Source organism: Elaeis guineensis, chromosome 2 (genome assembly GCF_000442705.2).
Source record: "Elaeis guineensis isolate ETL-2024a chromosome 2, EG11, whole genome shotgun sequence".
Classification (NCBI taxonomy): domain Eukaryota; kingdom Viridiplantae; phylum Streptophyta; class Magnoliopsida; order Arecales; family Arecaceae; genus Elaeis; species Elaeis guineensis.
In genome coordinates this window covers 125,006,817-125,023,781 of record NC_025994.2, presented here as the reverse complement: position 1 = coordinate 125,023,781, position 16,965 = coordinate 125,006,817, and the positions used below count along the sequence as shown (strand labels likewise).

Sequence of the window (16,965 nt, the reverse complement as noted above, 5' to 3'; positions counted from 1 at the left end):
CAATAAAATTGATATGAAGCATACCATTTAATTACATTGGAGCACCTGATCATTGTTTTCCAACATATATTTAATAATATATTTAATAATATATTTTATATTTATAGTTCTATTTTTTTATTTAAAATTTTGAATGACAAAAATATCTATCTTGCCCTAAAAAAATTATGACATCCTGTGATCATATTATGATATTATACGGTTAAATTATGACTTTCTGTGTACAAAAGATCATATTTTTTTAAAAAAATTATAAAGAAGAAAAAATATTTTCATCATTAAAAATTTATCAAAATTTTAAATGATAAAAATGTCCCTCCATTTTTTATGACATCCTGGGATCAAATTATGAACAGAAAGTCATAATTTGACTACATGATGTCATAATATGATCATAGGATGTCATATTTTTTTCAAAAGAAGAATATTTTTATTATTCAAAATTTTAAATGAAAAAATGAAACTATAGATATTAAATACGTGTTGGAAAATGATGACTACACATCAGGTGAAATGGTATATTTTTTCTGCACCCTTTATGGTGTACAAAGAATTACTCTTTAAATGTTGTGCCGTTGACTAAGTGAGGGGACAATGGAATGGGCCGAGCCCATCCATAACATACCAGGGCCAGCTTGAATAATTATATGCCCATGCTACATATCGTGGTTGTTGCTCCACCGGCCTAAGCCATAGCTTGGGGAATTAAATTCTTCCCATTCCCAAGTCAAGGTTTGTTTTATCCGAGAATCGGACAGTGTGGGAACTGAGGCAAGCCCAGAAATTCTCTTTTCCAAGCATCGAAAATGCGAAGAATTCTTCCTTGCCTTTCATCTACGACTAGTCGAGCACCGACGAAGAAAAGTTTGGCATAAGCACTCGCGGATGCAACCTTGTGACAAGGACAAGGATTGCATATATATGCCACCCGCATGCAAACCAACATCAACGCTTTTTTGCTCTCAACTCCAAAATGGCTTGCACGCAAGGCTCCACTTTTTTCCAGCCAGCCACTCAATGGACACAGGATCCCAATCATCATGTGCTGCACGTCTGCCTCCCAGGTATGAAAAGAAAACTTGTCTCCAACCGTATAGCATGAATATATAGCTACCACTAGCTTTGGGTTGCACCGCCAAAATCTTGGTTACTGGTTCCCATACAAAGGGGCATGACCATCAGGATAAGCGCCGCTTCATTACGACTGCTGCTATGGACTTATTTGGTTCATAAAAAATGGAGAGGAGAAGAGAGGCACTTTCTAAACAGAAGAAAAAGGGTTTTGGTTAGAATTTTAATAAGAGAGAGAATGAAAAAAAAAAAATTTATGAGAAGATACTTAGAGAGGTGAGTTTTGAAATTTTTTATAGGATAAAAATTGATAATTTTTTTTTCTTTTCAAAAATATCTTTTTAAGATTCATAGTCAAGATCTTGCAAATATCAATAGATGGTTATAATGAAATATTGAATAATGATTAGGATGAAATACTGAATCTTAATATAATGTTAATATGGGACAGACTTGGATAAGGTCGATCAAATTTGGACTCAGATTTGATTAGGTCAAAACTAGATGATAGAGATCTTACATCGATGATCTTAGCCGTTGAATGTGATCTACTATCTCAAAACTACTTGTACATAAAAAATTATATAATTTGAAGACTTCTAGCTTATGCATCAAGTGATCAAAAAATACGTTTAATTCAATTTTATTTAGACTATCTGATTTTTGACTACTTAATGCATATGCTAGGAGTCTCCATCAAATCATATAATTTTTTGTGTGCAAAAAATTTTGAAGTGGTAAATCATATTCAGCGACTTGGATCATTGATGTAGAACCTCTATTATAGACTTTTGATTTGATCGGATCTGAGTCCAAATCCGATCGACTTGATTCTAACCTATCTCATATTAATATTAATATTATTATATTTATTATATTTTAATATTAATATTAATATTATATTATATTTAATATTAGAATAAATTATAGAAACATCCCTTCTACTTTAACTCAATTTTACTTATACCTCCTGTACTTTAAAAGGTATCAAACTAACCCTTCTAATTATCGATATATTCTAACGTAGTCCAGCCATCTATTTTCATTAATAAAATTTTGTTAAAATGACAAAAATATCCATCTCCTTTCTTCCTCCTCTATGGCCGATATCCCTCTTTCTTCCTTCTTTCCTTTCTCTTTCTCTCCTTCCTTTACACCCATTTCTCCTCCTCTCCTTCTTTCTGTTTCTCTCTTCTCCTTTCTCCTCCCCTTTCTCCACCCATTATCCTCCTCTCCTTTCTCCTCTCCTTTCTTCCCATCCACTTCTCCTCCTCATCTTTTTTTCTCCAAGCCACCCATAAACCATGCCCTTACACGGCGACCTCCTCTATCTTCATCCCTTTTTGTCTTCCCCATCTTCTTTCTCCCCATCCTTTTCTCCTCCCCTTCTTCCTCCTCCACCCTATTTCTTACCGATGGCCCCTCTCCCCTCCTCTCCTTCTTTCTTATTCTCTTTGTCATCATCCTATTTCTCTTCTAAATCAACCCATAAGCATTATCCCTTTAGATGGCCCCCTCTACATTATTCTTTCTTACCGACAAAAAAATCCTTCCCCCTTCCCTTCCTCTCACTTATTTCTTCTCTTTCACGATAGCTCCCTCCACCTTCTTTCCTTTTTTCTTATCCATTTCACCTACTCATCTTTCAAACCACCCATAAGCCATCCTCTTCATGGCAGCCCTTTCCACCTATCTCTTCCCACCGATAACCCATTCTTTTCCCTCTTCTTCCACTCCACCATTTTCTCCTTCTTGTCCTCCTTCTCCTTCTCTAATCTATTCCTTACCCACGACTATTCTCCCTTCTCTTTCTCTTCATCCATTTTTTCTTCGCATCTTCCTCTTACAAGCCCATCTATGAATAAAAGACATTTTCATCCAATAAAAAAGAAATCTAACATCATTTATTGATAAAATGAATGGCTGGACCATATTGGAACATATCACTAACTAGAAGGGTTAGTTTGATATTTTTTAAAATATAGGAATGTAAATAAAATTGAGTTAAAGTTAAGAAAATATTTTTATAATTTATCCTTAATATTATATAATATCTATATTAATTAATTTATTATATTAAAATATTAATATTATATTAATATTATATTAATATAATAAATTATTATAATATATTATTATATTATAATATATTAATATTAATATTATATTATTATTTATATAAAATTTATAAGCAAAAAGTATGGCCTTATATCTATTAAAGATATAATAGATATTCTATATAATTTTTTCAAAAATATCTATGTTCAACAAAATATAAGCCATTCTACACTAAATCATTTTCCCACCGTCGATTGAACATATCAAAATCCTATTCTCATGACATAACTATCTAAAAAGTAACTTTTCAAAAAATTATTTTTTGAGAAGAAAAATTCTTCCTATAAATCAAATAAGCTCTATGATTTACATAAGATGTCAACCATGCATTGCATTCAACTCCAACCAAAGAGCGGAAAAAGAAAAATTCTTGAATTTTTGTTCACGTCAATCCTCAATGAGCATTTGACTTTTTTCTTATTTTCTAACCTAGTTCTCACCAGAGAATCATTGGAGGATGACTACCATAAAAAATAACTTTTCAAAAAATTACTTTCTGAGAAGAAAAATCCTTCCCATAAATCAAATAAGTCCTATGATTGACATAAGATGTTAACCATGCATTACATTCAACTCCAACCAAAAAGCGGAAAAAGAAAAATTCTTGAATTTTTATTCACGTCAATCCTCAATGAGCATTTGACTTTTTTCTTATTTTCTAACCTAGTTCTCACCGGGGAATCATTGGAGGATGACTACCGTAACCAGCTTTACTCTAATACCATTTATAACCAACTATGGTCTCATCCAAAAAAAAGCTAGCTGACCCTATATACAAGTACCCGATATCTACCACCAGGTGCATAGCCAATGTGGTTGCCGCATAAGAAGAGTCTCTCATGCCATCTAATTACATGAAAAAATATTGGTCATTCCAAATCTGATCTCTCTTTTCTATTCTGTACCAAAAAAAAAAAAATAAAGGTTTCCATGAATTCAAGGTCCAGGTTGACAACTGCGGAAAGCTAACAATAAGAGGCAGGAAGCCACTCGGTGATGGCAAATACATGCGTTTGGAGCAGGTTTTTGACGTTCCTAAAGATTCACATATCGATAAGATCGAAGGGAAACTTGACGACGCACGTCTCTCTTTATTAATGCCAAAGAAGGTGGCGACAGAAAAGGAAACTCAAAGGGCTGTTTCATGTGAAAAAACGCCAAAGCGAGAACCACCACCAGCGGTGTGCGGCGAGAAAGATGAAGCCAAAACTCAGAAAGACCAACCAAAGAGTAGCGATATTAAAAAGGATGAATCCATCCACAAAGAGAAGCCGAAATGTGGAGAGATGAGAAAAGAACCAGTTGCTGCCCAACCAGAGCCTATTCCACAGCAGAAGCCAAGAAGCAGCCCGGTCAGTGATGACAAGTTTGAAGAATGTAAAAAGAAAGCGATGGCTTGGAAAGTAAAAGTTGAGGAAGAGATGGAAGGGTGGCTGGATTATGGATTGATAGATGGATTACTGGAGACAATCAGCAAGAACAAAAAGGCCACTGCGGTAGCTGCTGCAGCCTTCACCGCTGGCTTTTATATATCTCGAAAACTATGAAGATGAGGACATCCAGCAGCCTTCTGCAGTTAACCTTGCCATATATAATGCTGTCATATCGCTTGTGAAGTGCTAAAATACACTAACTACGGCAATTATTTTGATCTGCATTAAGATCAGAGTTTGAAAATTACGGATGAATTATTTTCTTTTCACTCATGTGTAAGGAGTGATTTGTTAACCATTGGAATACAACTGTTCAAGCAAAGTTCTCTAGATATGATGAAGCTTATATAGAGGCATAACGTGAAATAATAGTACACACAAACATGCACGCACGCACGCACATAGACACATGAATTCAGTGCAAAATTTAATTCAACGTATGAAAAAATGTTTTATAATACAAATATATTTATGGACGCACTAATACCGTATACATGCTCCCCAATGCTCTCAACAGCAGCAAGAATCGAAATTTTTAGGTTACGTTTGATCCATTACCAAACAATGATAATATGGATTACCTACAATATGAATAGATTACCAGTAATGTTGATTACTGTGTTTGATACACGTAGGTAATGTAATATTAAATTTTTAAAATATTTGATATATTTGGTATGATAATCAAATTACTGATAATGTAACATTAAATTCTCAAAATATCTTTATTATTATTTTAATATTTTAAAATATTTATTTAATTCTTTTAATGATAAAAATTAATATATGTAAAAAAATTATTTTTTAATTAAATAATCAAATTATTTAATTTTTATATTTTTTAATACTTATTATTATTATTTTTATTACTTTTATTTTTATTTTTTTATTTTTTTCCTTCCTTTTACTTCCTCCGTACGCCACACCCCGACCTCCCTCCCTCTCCCGGTCTCCCCCCCATCTCCAGTCGTCGCACCTCTGGCACCGCTCTCTAGCCGTCCGTGCCTCCCCCCACCCCCCCCCCCCACACCACCCCCTAATCCCCCGACGAACTCGCACCCTGCGCCTCCTGCTCCATCGCTGCCCTCGCCCACCCGTACTGCCACCCTCACCCACTCCACCGGAGGCCATGCCGATGGAAGAAGACGGCGAGGGTCAAGAAAGAGATGATCGATCAGCTGTCTCCTCTTTCCACGCACGGTCATCCCCTTAAGACCGACGGTTTTACCTTAATTGCCGACAGCTGCCGTCAAGGAGATAATGATGGCCCGCTGATCGACTAGTTTCTGACCACCACCAGCCGAATTTTGTAGAAGAGGACACCGATTTTGGCCTCCCTTTTTTCGCTGCCCATCATGAGAAAAAAGATCGTGGGATGGATGGTGGCGATAGGAAGGACGATGACGAGGACCACAATGGTGACGTAGGAGACAACCCTGCCGTCAGAGGCATGGGCGAGCGATGGATGGCACCACGCAGGGAGGGAGGAGGGGAGGAGGATAGTTTCATTCAGAAATTTTATTATAGGATTACCAAAGTAATAATAATTTGGATAGCCATCCCTTCTTTTGGTACTGGATTACCTGATAATCCGTATTACCAATCTAAAAAACATACCAAATGTAATAATTTGATGGAGCTCCTTTAAATTATCAACAATCTGAATAGATTGTCAGCTACCAAACGCAAGCTTAAGGCTTTATTGATATACTAGCCCTATCTAGGACTCCATGTAGGAGTTTGTGTTAACAATTAATATTATTTTTCTTATGTAATATTGATGTAAACTTTACATATCAAGTATAATAAAATAATAATTTGGTTAGAGTTGATGCCACATACAGTTCAAGATGCCTCCCGGACCTTGTATTCAGCCAAAATCCATTTCTTAGGACTGTTTGATGGCTCATAATAACCTGACTTGGTTATCTTGATCTGAAGCATGCGATCAGTTGTGAAATTTAGAACGTGGAAGGCTAAAATGACACTATTTAGGCAGTGCACATGAAAAGCAAAGAAACAAGGTGCTCATTTGGACATTTCGTAGAGGATTCACTGTCAGTCAGAAGTGAAAGCCATTCTAAATAACTAACCATGCACTCATTCATTATCAAACTGCTCTCACTGAAGATCGTAACTTTAAAACACGATGAGGGAAATAATGTTCCTGTTTTCTTTTATTTTATTTTTCTTTTTTGCATAATGTTTTGATCATGATAAATATTGCTCTACTTGACCACAAAAATGAATTTCAGTTGTTTCTAATTACCCAAACAGTCCAACCAAAGCATTAATTGAAAAGTTAGCAAAGAACGTGGTTTAAAAAAGTTATTTTTATATATCCATGTCTAACAAGGGATCATTCTTTACATGTTTCAAACATCTAAAAATAAATTGTCTTTATTTTGACACCATTATGCAAGACATTGCAAGTGCTCAAATTAATAGAGCACAAATATGAACAGTTTGAGATGGATAGAATGAGCACCAAGTCAACCTATGTCCTATAATATCCACCAAAAAAAAAACAGAAGGGATGTAGACTCCCAATAAACATCTTTACAGATACAAGGCTTCAATATTTAACATATTCTAATGGTGCTTTTTCATAAGCAAACAGCTAGATATTCAATGACAGTGTTTTTCCTTCATTCCAAGTATGGTGTCCATAAGATAGCAATCAATTCATTGTTAACAAAGGGCCACAAATACTAAATTCCAAATATACTGTTGGTTCTGGCAAGTGAATTTTTTCTAAAATGTCCTTTATTTTCAATGAAATGCAATTTGAAGGTTGGTAGGAAAAAATAATTCTCAAGGAAGTGGCCTTGGTGGTTTCTCCACATGACTTTTCAAACAGATAATTTGGAAGCATCTATAAGAAAACTAAAAACATGACCTTTTATGGGTCGGCCAACAATAATAACCAAGGTTTGCCGAACCAATATCAAAGAATATACCAGCTGAAAATTGGTTTGGCATGGTACGGATTCATACCATATTATGAAAGAGGGAGAGAGGCGAAGGAGCTTACCTGGGCATTGGTTAGTATCGATCAGTATCGAAGAGTCGAAGAGGAGATTGACAAACAACCAAATAAGTAGGACAAGTGGATATCCGAAGCCCCAATCATAGCAGAATGAAGGCATTTAGGGCCTGTGCCTTTAAAGGGACTAAACCAACCCGACCGTCTAAACTATTCTGGGTCTTGATTGGTTCCATTCGTCCTGTTCAGGTTGGTCATCCTTGAAAATAATATTAGCTCAAATAGTGAATGAAATAGTTACAAAAGAAAGGCAAGAATGGAGCTCGAAGTGGGAAAAAAGGTTGGTTATATTTTACAAATGTTCATTCAATTTGTATAATTGTATGGTTCAAGTTTTCTACTACTTGGATGATCCTTTATACTAAGTTTTGAGCATTTACCTCCATGGCAAATTCTTTGTGCACCACGGGCAATGCAGAAAATCCGACGCGGAGCGCACCATCTTGTCCGGTTGGTCCATGTAGTCACCGCTTTCTAATGCGTATTTAATGCATGCAGATCGGCTCTTTCACTTAAAATTTTTTATGACGAAGATATCCCTATTTTTTTGGTAAAATTATGACATCCTATATCTATATTATTATGACATCCAGATCCAGAAAGTCATAATTTTTGTCTACAGGATGTTATAATATAATGCAGGATGTCATAATATATACAGGATGTCATAATTTTTTTAAAAAAATTGGGACATTTTCGTCATTCAAAATTTTCAAATGGAAAAGCCGATCTACAGACATTAAATGTGCATTGAAAAGTGGTTGGACAAAAATGCTCCTTCTATCTTATGATATTTTGGACCATATTGTGACATCTTAGACTATAATACACCACAGGATGTAATAATTTTTTTCAAAAGATAAGGATATTTTCGTCATATAAAATTTTTAGATGAAAAGACCGACTTGCAGGCATTAAATGCGCGTTGGAAAGTGGTGACTGCGTAAACCAATTGGACAAGACAGTGCACTCTATGTCGAATTTTCTACACCACCCGCGGTGTACAAAAAATTTCTCTTACCTCCACAAACTGTCGAGTCCTTGTTGATTATGACAGTGCTGGGCTGATATTGTACTAGCCTGTTTCATCTTCGACATTGCCTCTACTCTCTAGTGGGTAGATTCGAGGCAAGTCATGCGGATCAACCTACAAGCAGGTATGGATTTGGTAATCCTTAGTAGCAGGCAGTGGATAGGAATCTGACTTTTCACAAGTGTAGACTGAAACCATGAAGGTTAAGTATAAGATATGCATACGGCATATCAAGATATTTGTAAACAATGGTGAAGCGATCAATAAAATATGGAAAAATCAAAAGCTGATTTTGCAATTTAATGAGCTCATTTTATGTATATAAAGAAGAAGCAAATAATATCAAATACTAGCAACACAATTAAATATGTGTACATAAGAACAAAATTCTTTCTATTCCTACCAGTGCCAACAATTTGGGATAAGCAAAGACAATATTGTTAAAGAGTAGAACAGAAAAAGAAAAAGAAAAAGAAAAGCATAATGCTAAGACCAGGAATGGAGATTAAGTCAACAATGGCAACAAACATAGAAGTTGGCAAGCCTAAGACAGGTTGGTAAGTAAATAGAGAATGGATACCACAAAGGTGCATTTCACATAAAGAAAAGGGACAGTGATTAAAAAAATAAAATAAAATAAAATAAAATTAGTCCACGAATTGTTCATGTATTCATTAGGAGTTCTAAGATATGCATCTTCCTTGCTTAATAGTGTCAAATCAAGAGAAAGAACTCTGGATACAGTTCCGTGACTATTTTGAAAATTTACTAAAATTATAGAGAATCAAGTTAAAGTGGATAAATTAGAAAACTTTCACTTTAGACTTTGCTGTTTCCCAACATGTAGAAAAATGAAACTATGAAAGATCTGAAGGGGCACGATAACTTTAGGCATTTCATACATGAGTAGAGCCAATATCATGATTCCCTATAAATATAACAGCATGATTCATACCTGAGTAGAGCCAGTATCATGATTCTCTATAAATGTAACAGTACAAGATGGCCACCAACCTACAACCACAGGCAGCTTTCCCTTTTGATCAGATAATTGCCAATACTCACATTTTTCCAAGGCCTAGAAGAAGAAAATAGGCCATTAAGTTACAATTGGTCCAATGACATTTTTATTACATGAAGCAATTAATGAAAATAAGCTTAACTTGAACTCAGATGTATTGTAGTCGTCACTGTGGGAAATGGGTGTGGAAAATTGATAGAAGAACAAGAAGCAAGAGATAAGCATCAAGATAATCTCTCAAATAGCATAAGATGCATTCTCCATACAAAAAGATGAAGGAAGCATCTTGTGATTCACTCAGAAACTACGTTTCCACAGGTTTTCTCCCGAATGCTCAGATATCCTAGGCATTCCCCCATTTGTAGCCAAGACATCACAAAGACTTCTAGGATAACTGGAAGTTTCCAACTTTCCATGACCCAAAAAATCAGTCATGCTGAACACCAGAAAAACAAAGTTGAGAACATGCAATAATCTTGTCATCATCATCATCGTTACAATTTTGTGCATCTGTGCTTATATGTGTGCAGTCATTAGGATATATTGCAACCTACAGCTAAAAGCATATTGCAATACAAAAGTCAATGTAACCCTGTGAACAGTTTTAGTAGGAGTCGAAATTTGACTCAGACACTTCATATAGCACTTGACTATCCTGGTCATTCTGCTCACCACTCTATAAAGTTTTATTGCATTTTAAAGCACCATTCAAGCAAGGACGTTGCATTATTTGAAAGTTAAAGCACAACTTCTCAGAAAATGATGCTCCACATTTACCAATAGAGCACAGTAGACAAACAGATGTTAGGTTGAAAGTATAGCTATAGATATTTTAGACAACAATACCCCTTAAAAGCTTTGGGTTTAACCTTCCCAAAGGCTTAATATCATATAAGTTGATGGATTGGTTTACATAATAATCTTGCTCATCTGATGGTTGACTAATGTGAAAATCCATATAAGCCACATCATTAAGTTAGCGTTCCTCAGCAAGAATAAATGACCGCAGAACTAGCAACTAAATTTTATTATCTCTATATTCTTTAATTGATAATATAGAAATATTTATTTATATAACTTCTAAGCGTTCCTTATTTAAGTCAGTGCAGTATAAGAAGTACAAAAATAATAGCAAAAGATCTAGACCATATGAAATGGGTTACAGCATTTAAGATCACATAACCTGCCAGCCTCAGAGCTCAGATGAGGTTCAGTAGATAAGCATGTTATAGTTCTCTAACGAGTAAAACCTGCTATGACTTCAAAAGAGAAAAGTGGGATGTTAAAAAGATAAGGAAAAGAGAGTTATTAGATCTTACAGTTTGAAGGATTTCTTTAGTTGTGACATCAAAGGCACTGGCAGCTCCATTTTTAGCATTTATACAATCAATGATTTTCTGCCTGTGAGCATCTTGATTATAGTCCATCTCACCATATTCATAATTGAGAGAGTCCCAATACCCGCCCACTGCAAAATATTATCTAATTCCATTTGCTGTACTATTTAGTCTGATATAACTCTCTAAAATTTCAAAGGAGAATAAATGATAACATTACTGTCTTTAATTCAATTTAATATTTTGATCTGGTAGCTCATAAAGTTTAATTATCTGATTTATATCCACATCTAGACCAGTATTGCCAATGTCCGCTATGTATCCTCATAAGACTGAAACAAATATGGATATGTATTGTAGCATCCAACTAATTTACATATCCATATCCATGTTATCCAAATAAAAATGGATATGGGTATGGACAAACTGATATTTGATCTGTTTTCAGACAAAGACAAAAAGTGGAGAAATTTAAAAGGAAAGATGCTGATGCCAAAACCCCAAAATTTCTGGAAACCACAAAATTACTTTGAAAATGGAATATGATATCACAAAAACATTAGAGTAGTCAATACAGCCCCACTCAATGCTTCTACTGGATAGAGTAGCTGGGAATTTGCAAAACCCTACAATTTGGCAGTAGTCAATATCTTACCATGCACACAGTTAGGAGGCATTTTCTAAAGGTTCCCAGCTCCTGCAGCCAAAACCAACCATTAGGCAGTCATTTCAAGCTATTTGGCTAATATACCACCAAACAAATCGATAAAATAGATAGATGCTTGAAAAATCTATATGATGAAAAATAGAAACATCTAATAACTGTATGAAATAAGCTAATAATATAAGGAATGCTCATGGTTCAACTCCAACCTGGGTGTTCAACTCCACTTTTAAGAAAATTACAAAAATATCTTTCAAAATGTTATCAGTTTTTTGCCCGTTCATTCCTCTGTTCTCCCTTTATGTGCAGAGCATGTACTAGATTTTAGTAAACAAAAAATTACAACTTGATGGTCTCCCTCACACTTCAGTCTTGTAGTTTTGCAAAGGATTGCTCAGAGGCTTGCAAATTCAATATTCTAAAATTTTAGAAGGCAAGATTTTAAAAACGCTTTCCATCTAAACATTATCTTTGATCAGCACTATAGAATTTTCTAGTTAAATAAATAAAAATAAGTTCCAGATGGCCTAACACCTATAATCAATAAGACGCACTGAGTATAGACTATGGCCTAAAACAACAACATGTTAAAAGCATTTCAACCTAGCCATATGCCGAATCCTTGCTTTCCCCTAGAAGCATTGTCCTCTTCAATAAAATCCTTCAAGGAAATTCTGAAATCCTTACCCTTGTTCTGAAAGCATGCTCCTAATTCCTCTTCCTAATACCATTGTATGTGAAGTGTTAGACAAAAAAATATTTCAAAATAGGTATAATGTTATTATCTCCCAATTACTGAGTCATCAGAATTTGATATGCCAGTCAACCATCAGTTTAACAGGTCCAACTTGGAACGTTAAAATAAACTTGATGACTGTAACTACTTGATCAGCAAAAAATATATGTTGATTTGTCATTAATTTCTGAAGAAAAACTAGAGTGAAAAGCTAGCATACTGACAAGACTAAGTTGAACTAGGATGTTCTTTAAAACCAAAAACCTTTATAACAAAATGAATAGCTGCAATTGGACTGTTACTGTCGAAATCAATAAGCACTTCATGGAGTATCTGTGTCTCCAAAGCAGCTGAAGATTTCTTCAAAGGTTTTTCTATTGCATGATCCTAAAGGATGCCAAAGTCAACAAGATCAACTAAAAGGAACAATAGTACTTATGAAAAGAGATGTAAATAAAATAGCATGAGAAAACAAAGGGGATAACCAACACATCCGTAGATACCTTGATGGGAATTGAGCCAGGAGGTATCATCTCAGCAGAGGTTGATCCCATTCACTGCAGCCAAAAGGAATATTACAACTCAAATATTAAAAAGAAACAAACAGGCACTAAGCAACTTTGCGAGTAGGCTTGTAACAATGAAAACAGAGTAATCTCATATAAATTAGACTAAACACTTTTCATGGATCGACATTTAGTGACTAATTTCAATCAATCGGCAAGTTTCCAGCAACATATCCAAAGGAAAAGGTAAAAGCATCCAGTGAATCAAATGTTTATTCAATGAAAAAGGACCTGCATAAGTATGAATCATCTTTCAGGACCCAATAGATCACACAAGTCTTGAACAGCCATTTGTGAACAGAAAATGCTTTGGGGCACCACTTAGTGCACAAGAAGTTGCCTTGTTGGCTTGGCAACTCAACATTCGATCAACCCCAATATACCGCATGAATTCCCGTAAACTGCACATATCCCCTTATGCCACATGGCATGCAGATTAGAGCCAACAGACTACATATTTTAACTCAGACTATGCAAGTCTAGTTTGCAAAATAATATATAGAAATACATAAATGAAAACAGATGCAGGGGGCACTTAATACTAGTTTGAGATTAAATAAAGATCTACTTTTCTTTTCTTTTTTCCCTGGTATGTAGATAAAAACATCTTCCTTGTCCTTCGTTTCCTTTTTTTTTTTTCTTTTCAATGAAGATTCTACGAAAAAGATAACAAAGGGTTGTGGCCTACCTTCCCAGTTCATCGCAATGGGTGACTCCCCATTGCAAAACCCACTTCCCTTCCAGATTACACACTACCACCAGCCGCCATCTCGACCCATCCCCCTCCTGTCAGTATTGAGGATTATGGAGGGCTCAGTGTTATGAGTATCTTGAGCGTCCCATGATATTGGCGTTGAGTTCTTGAGGAGAATACAACAGTTCTTTGGCTTTTGGATTTGTGAGTCCCGGAATACTTTTGTTATTTAATTAAAGTATTTTATTCTCTCCAATATTATTTTCTTTCACAAATATCTTTGTATTTGGTGTTTGTTCTTCTAATACTGGGCATCGGAGACCTTCTCCGTTCTTCAAAAAGAAAACCCTAGAATCAAAAAAAAAAAAAAAAAATCGATGCAGCACCCCGACCACTGGGCTGCCACCCAGAGCCACGCGAATCTCAAGGCGATCGCAAGAACCTCGATCGCCTCAAGATACGCCAAGAGCAGTAACGGATCGAAATCCGGCATCTCTCCAACAAATTTGGAACCGGAAAGAGAGACAAATCGAACAAGATCGGAGTTACCGTTTGGGTGCGCTTCAAGTGGAACGCGCGTCTCCTAGAACAACACTTCCGTCTCCCCGGTGTTGGCGAGAGACGGCGTCAGGTCCAACCCTGCGCCGACGATCGGAGGAGCTCTTCGAGCATAGTTCTTGGAAAGTCCTCCGGAAGCCGGGAAGAAGGGTTTGGGGTAACGGATCAAGCGAGGGAGCTTCCATCTCCACGTCGAAGAGAGGAGAGGGCCAAGGAGAGCGAACGCTGCATAAAAGCAGCAAGGATACGCTGGCGATCTTTACGTGGAGGCTCTCAAGAAGGTCTATAAATAGCAACTCAAAAAATGCCGTTATGAAGTCTCCCGGGCGTTTGTAACAATTCGACATCGCCAGGCGCAAAATTCGTAGTCATCGGCTGTTAAGAAGCTTGTGAAGTATTTCTTCTGCCAAGCAATCGAATCCCGACACGTCATACTTTTATGTACTTTTATTCGAACACGCAAAGATGCTGGGCCCAGCACGATGAATTCTGTTTGGAACGCTACAAAGTAATCGCCTGCCTAAATTATACCCAATAAATACGTGGATGGTAGAGCACATAAGCTATAGCTATACTCAATCATGTACAAAAGGGAGCGTAAATAACTGGATGGTAGAGAACATAGGTATAACTAAATAATATACAATAAGGATTGCGAGGCATATGCAATATTCATATCGCATATGGATATAGAAACTAAACTAAATTATATTTTAGACACACATAATAATGTTCTTAAAATTCACACTATTTTGTCTAGCTTATAAGGATCTGCAACAGATGAATTTTCTGGCAGTCTTGTCAATGTGTTTCACTAGATTTTGTCTTAAAGGGGTATCTAGGTTGTTTGGACTTTTCATATATGGTTCTCATTGGGTATTAGCGCCTTTGCATTTTTTTTTTTTTTTTGGTACAAACGCCTTTGCTTTTTAGTTGTGCCAAACTAGTGAGGATTTCAATTGAACAAATGGAGATAAATATCTGTTAGATGTATAGATCTAGCAAGAGAGAGCCACATCTACTTTCATATGCCAACAAAACCATAAGAGCATTGCAACCTTGGTGGAGGGTGATACCAAATGGGTACACAAAGGCATCTCAGTTTTGCTTGATTGACCAAGCCAAATAACTGACAAACCTACAACAGAGCTCAACTTTGCATGGGATGCACTGCAATACTTGTGCACACCTTGTCTAAGGTTCATGTCGCCCAATCTAAAAATAGATGGAACCACTAATCTTTTGCCCCTGTATTCTCAACTGGCACCTTCAGGATGTTTCAGATAATTTGTTGACTCAGTCACTAGACCATCCTTAGACTCTTGTCATAAAAGCAAGGTCTAGCAAATTAGATTAGAAGAATGCCAAATATTCTCATCTCTCCTACATTCCTCTGCATGTTGGTGGTCCCCTGCATAAAATCAAATGTTCCTGAAAACATAATCTCCAAAGCGAGAGAGAATAGATTCCATCCTTCACCACCAGCAGTAATCATCAAACAGTTGTATGGAAAGAGCTCAGAAACATCTAGGAATGTTGTGTCAGGGATACAGGGAGTGCACAAATCATCTGTACCCAGTGGGGCAGCACAGAGGTTGTTTGAAACCAGATACATTCGTGAACCCTGATGCCTTCCTTATGTTTGCATGTCGATTGCCCCTTCATGGAGTAGGCTGTTTGCTGAGCAAGAAAACAGATGTCAGAGGGAAGCATCATGCCAATGATTCCTTGCCTCATTGTTCTCATGCAAGTTGAAAGGAGGGTACGATTCCGAAGCTGTTCAAGCCCTTTGTGGTGCGTGCACCTTGGTACTAACATGTTGCCCGAGCTTAAAAAGATCAATGCAAGGAACCTTGGGAAGATAGGCTTGGTTTTCTTTAGCTTAGATAGATTTAAGGAGCACTGAAAGATCCGCAATCGACAGGAACCACTTTGCTTTTTCCATAGTTATTGGTGATGGATGACAATATTGATGTCTTTGCTGTTTCTTGTAGGATGGCAGGGTTTGCAGGCATTTTTACCTTAGAATAACCTGCATAGCTACTCCAGACTTCAGCCGTTTAGGACTTCTACTAAATCCTAGCACAATTAACTTTTCAACCAACACAAAGTTCAGGTGGATCCTGGGTTGTGGACACACTAGGGCTTTTTTTAATTATTTTCTTATTTTTAAATTACCTCTTTATGACCGATCATATTTCAGATCAATCTGAATGTCCTGGTTCTTTTCATGCCGCAAGAAAGAAGACGTATTATTTGCTGAGCCATTAATATATATATATATATATATATAAAAGGAGAGTGAAAAGCGAATGAACTGAATTATTAATGTTTGTGATACAACATGAATGTAAATAAAAGAATTAATCATAAATAAGGGGATGAATGTATCATCTTTGCTCTTCCAAGCATGACCAATTCTGTCACCAGGATCGTATAGAAAAGAGCAGTAAGTCGATTTTTTTTCTTTTAGACTGGACTTAAGCCGCTTCTTTGCTATTAGAATAATAATATCCACCACCAATCTCACGAGTTCCTCGAACTCAAACATGTAGAAAGAGATGGACCTTCATCCCCAGATGTTGAATTAAAAGTGATATAAAACATCGAGCAAGCGATCATGAGAAGTATATAAATCATTCATGTGTTGACAAACTTATTAGATACACAAGTAGGTACTAATTCATC

General features: G+C 36.1%; 1 protein-coding gene and 1 pseudogene across 7 annotated transcripts; one reads left to right on the top strand and one right to left on the bottom strand.

Moving 5' to 3' along the window:
• Positions 1-454: 454 nt before the first annotated feature.
• Positions 455-14,547, bottom strand: LOC109506773 (alpha-amylase 3, chloroplastic-like). 7 transcript variants are annotated; one of them, XR_012138223.1, is made up of 6 exons: positions 14,269-14,547; positions 13,257-13,426; positions 12,963-13,016; positions 9,865-11,756; positions 9,657-9,779; positions 455-1,261 (listed from the first exon to the last, which is right to left on the bottom strand). XR_012138223.1 is itself a non-coding variant. In XM_073250958.1 (6 exons), exons 4-6 carry the CDS (start codon positions 11,147-11,149, stop codon positions 8,744-8,746), a joined length of 303 nt encoding a protein of 100 aa, XP_073107059.1. In that variant the 5' UTR covers positions 11,150-11,756; positions 12,963-13,016; positions 13,257-13,426; positions 14,269-14,547; the 3' UTR covers positions 5,698-8,743. The 7 variants fall into 7 exon arrangements, 3 of the variants coding, with proteins under 3 accessions (XP_073107059.1, XP_073107060.1, XP_073107061.1); XM_073250958.1 differs by lacking the exon at positions 455-1,261 and adding an exon at positions 5,698-8,815 and having other exon boundaries at positions 11,042-11,756; XM_073250959.1 differs by lacking the exon at positions 455-1,261 and adding an exon at positions 5,699-8,815 and having other exon boundaries at positions 11,715-11,756.
• LOC105053613 (uncharacterized) lies at positions 922-5,120 on the top strand (annotated as a pseudogene).
• Positions 14,548-16,965: the final 2,418 nt, after the last annotated feature.

What these genes read in the sequence shown, in the direction of transcription:
- LOC109506773 (XM_073250958.1), bottom strand. Translation starts at nt 11,149, where the DNA reads ATGGACTATAATCAAGATGCTCACAGGCAGAAAATCATTGATTGTATA. An exon ending in CTAAAGAAATCCTTCAAACT is followed by an intron (nt 9,780 to 11,041) that starts GTAAGATCTAAT and finishes TTCTTCTTCTAG; the next exon opens with GCCTTGGAAAAATGTGAGTA. An exon ending in ATGATACTGGCTCTACTCAG is followed by an intron (nt 8,816 to 9,656) that starts GTATGAATCATG and finishes ACCTGCTTGTAG; the next exon opens with GTTGATCCGCATGACTTGCC.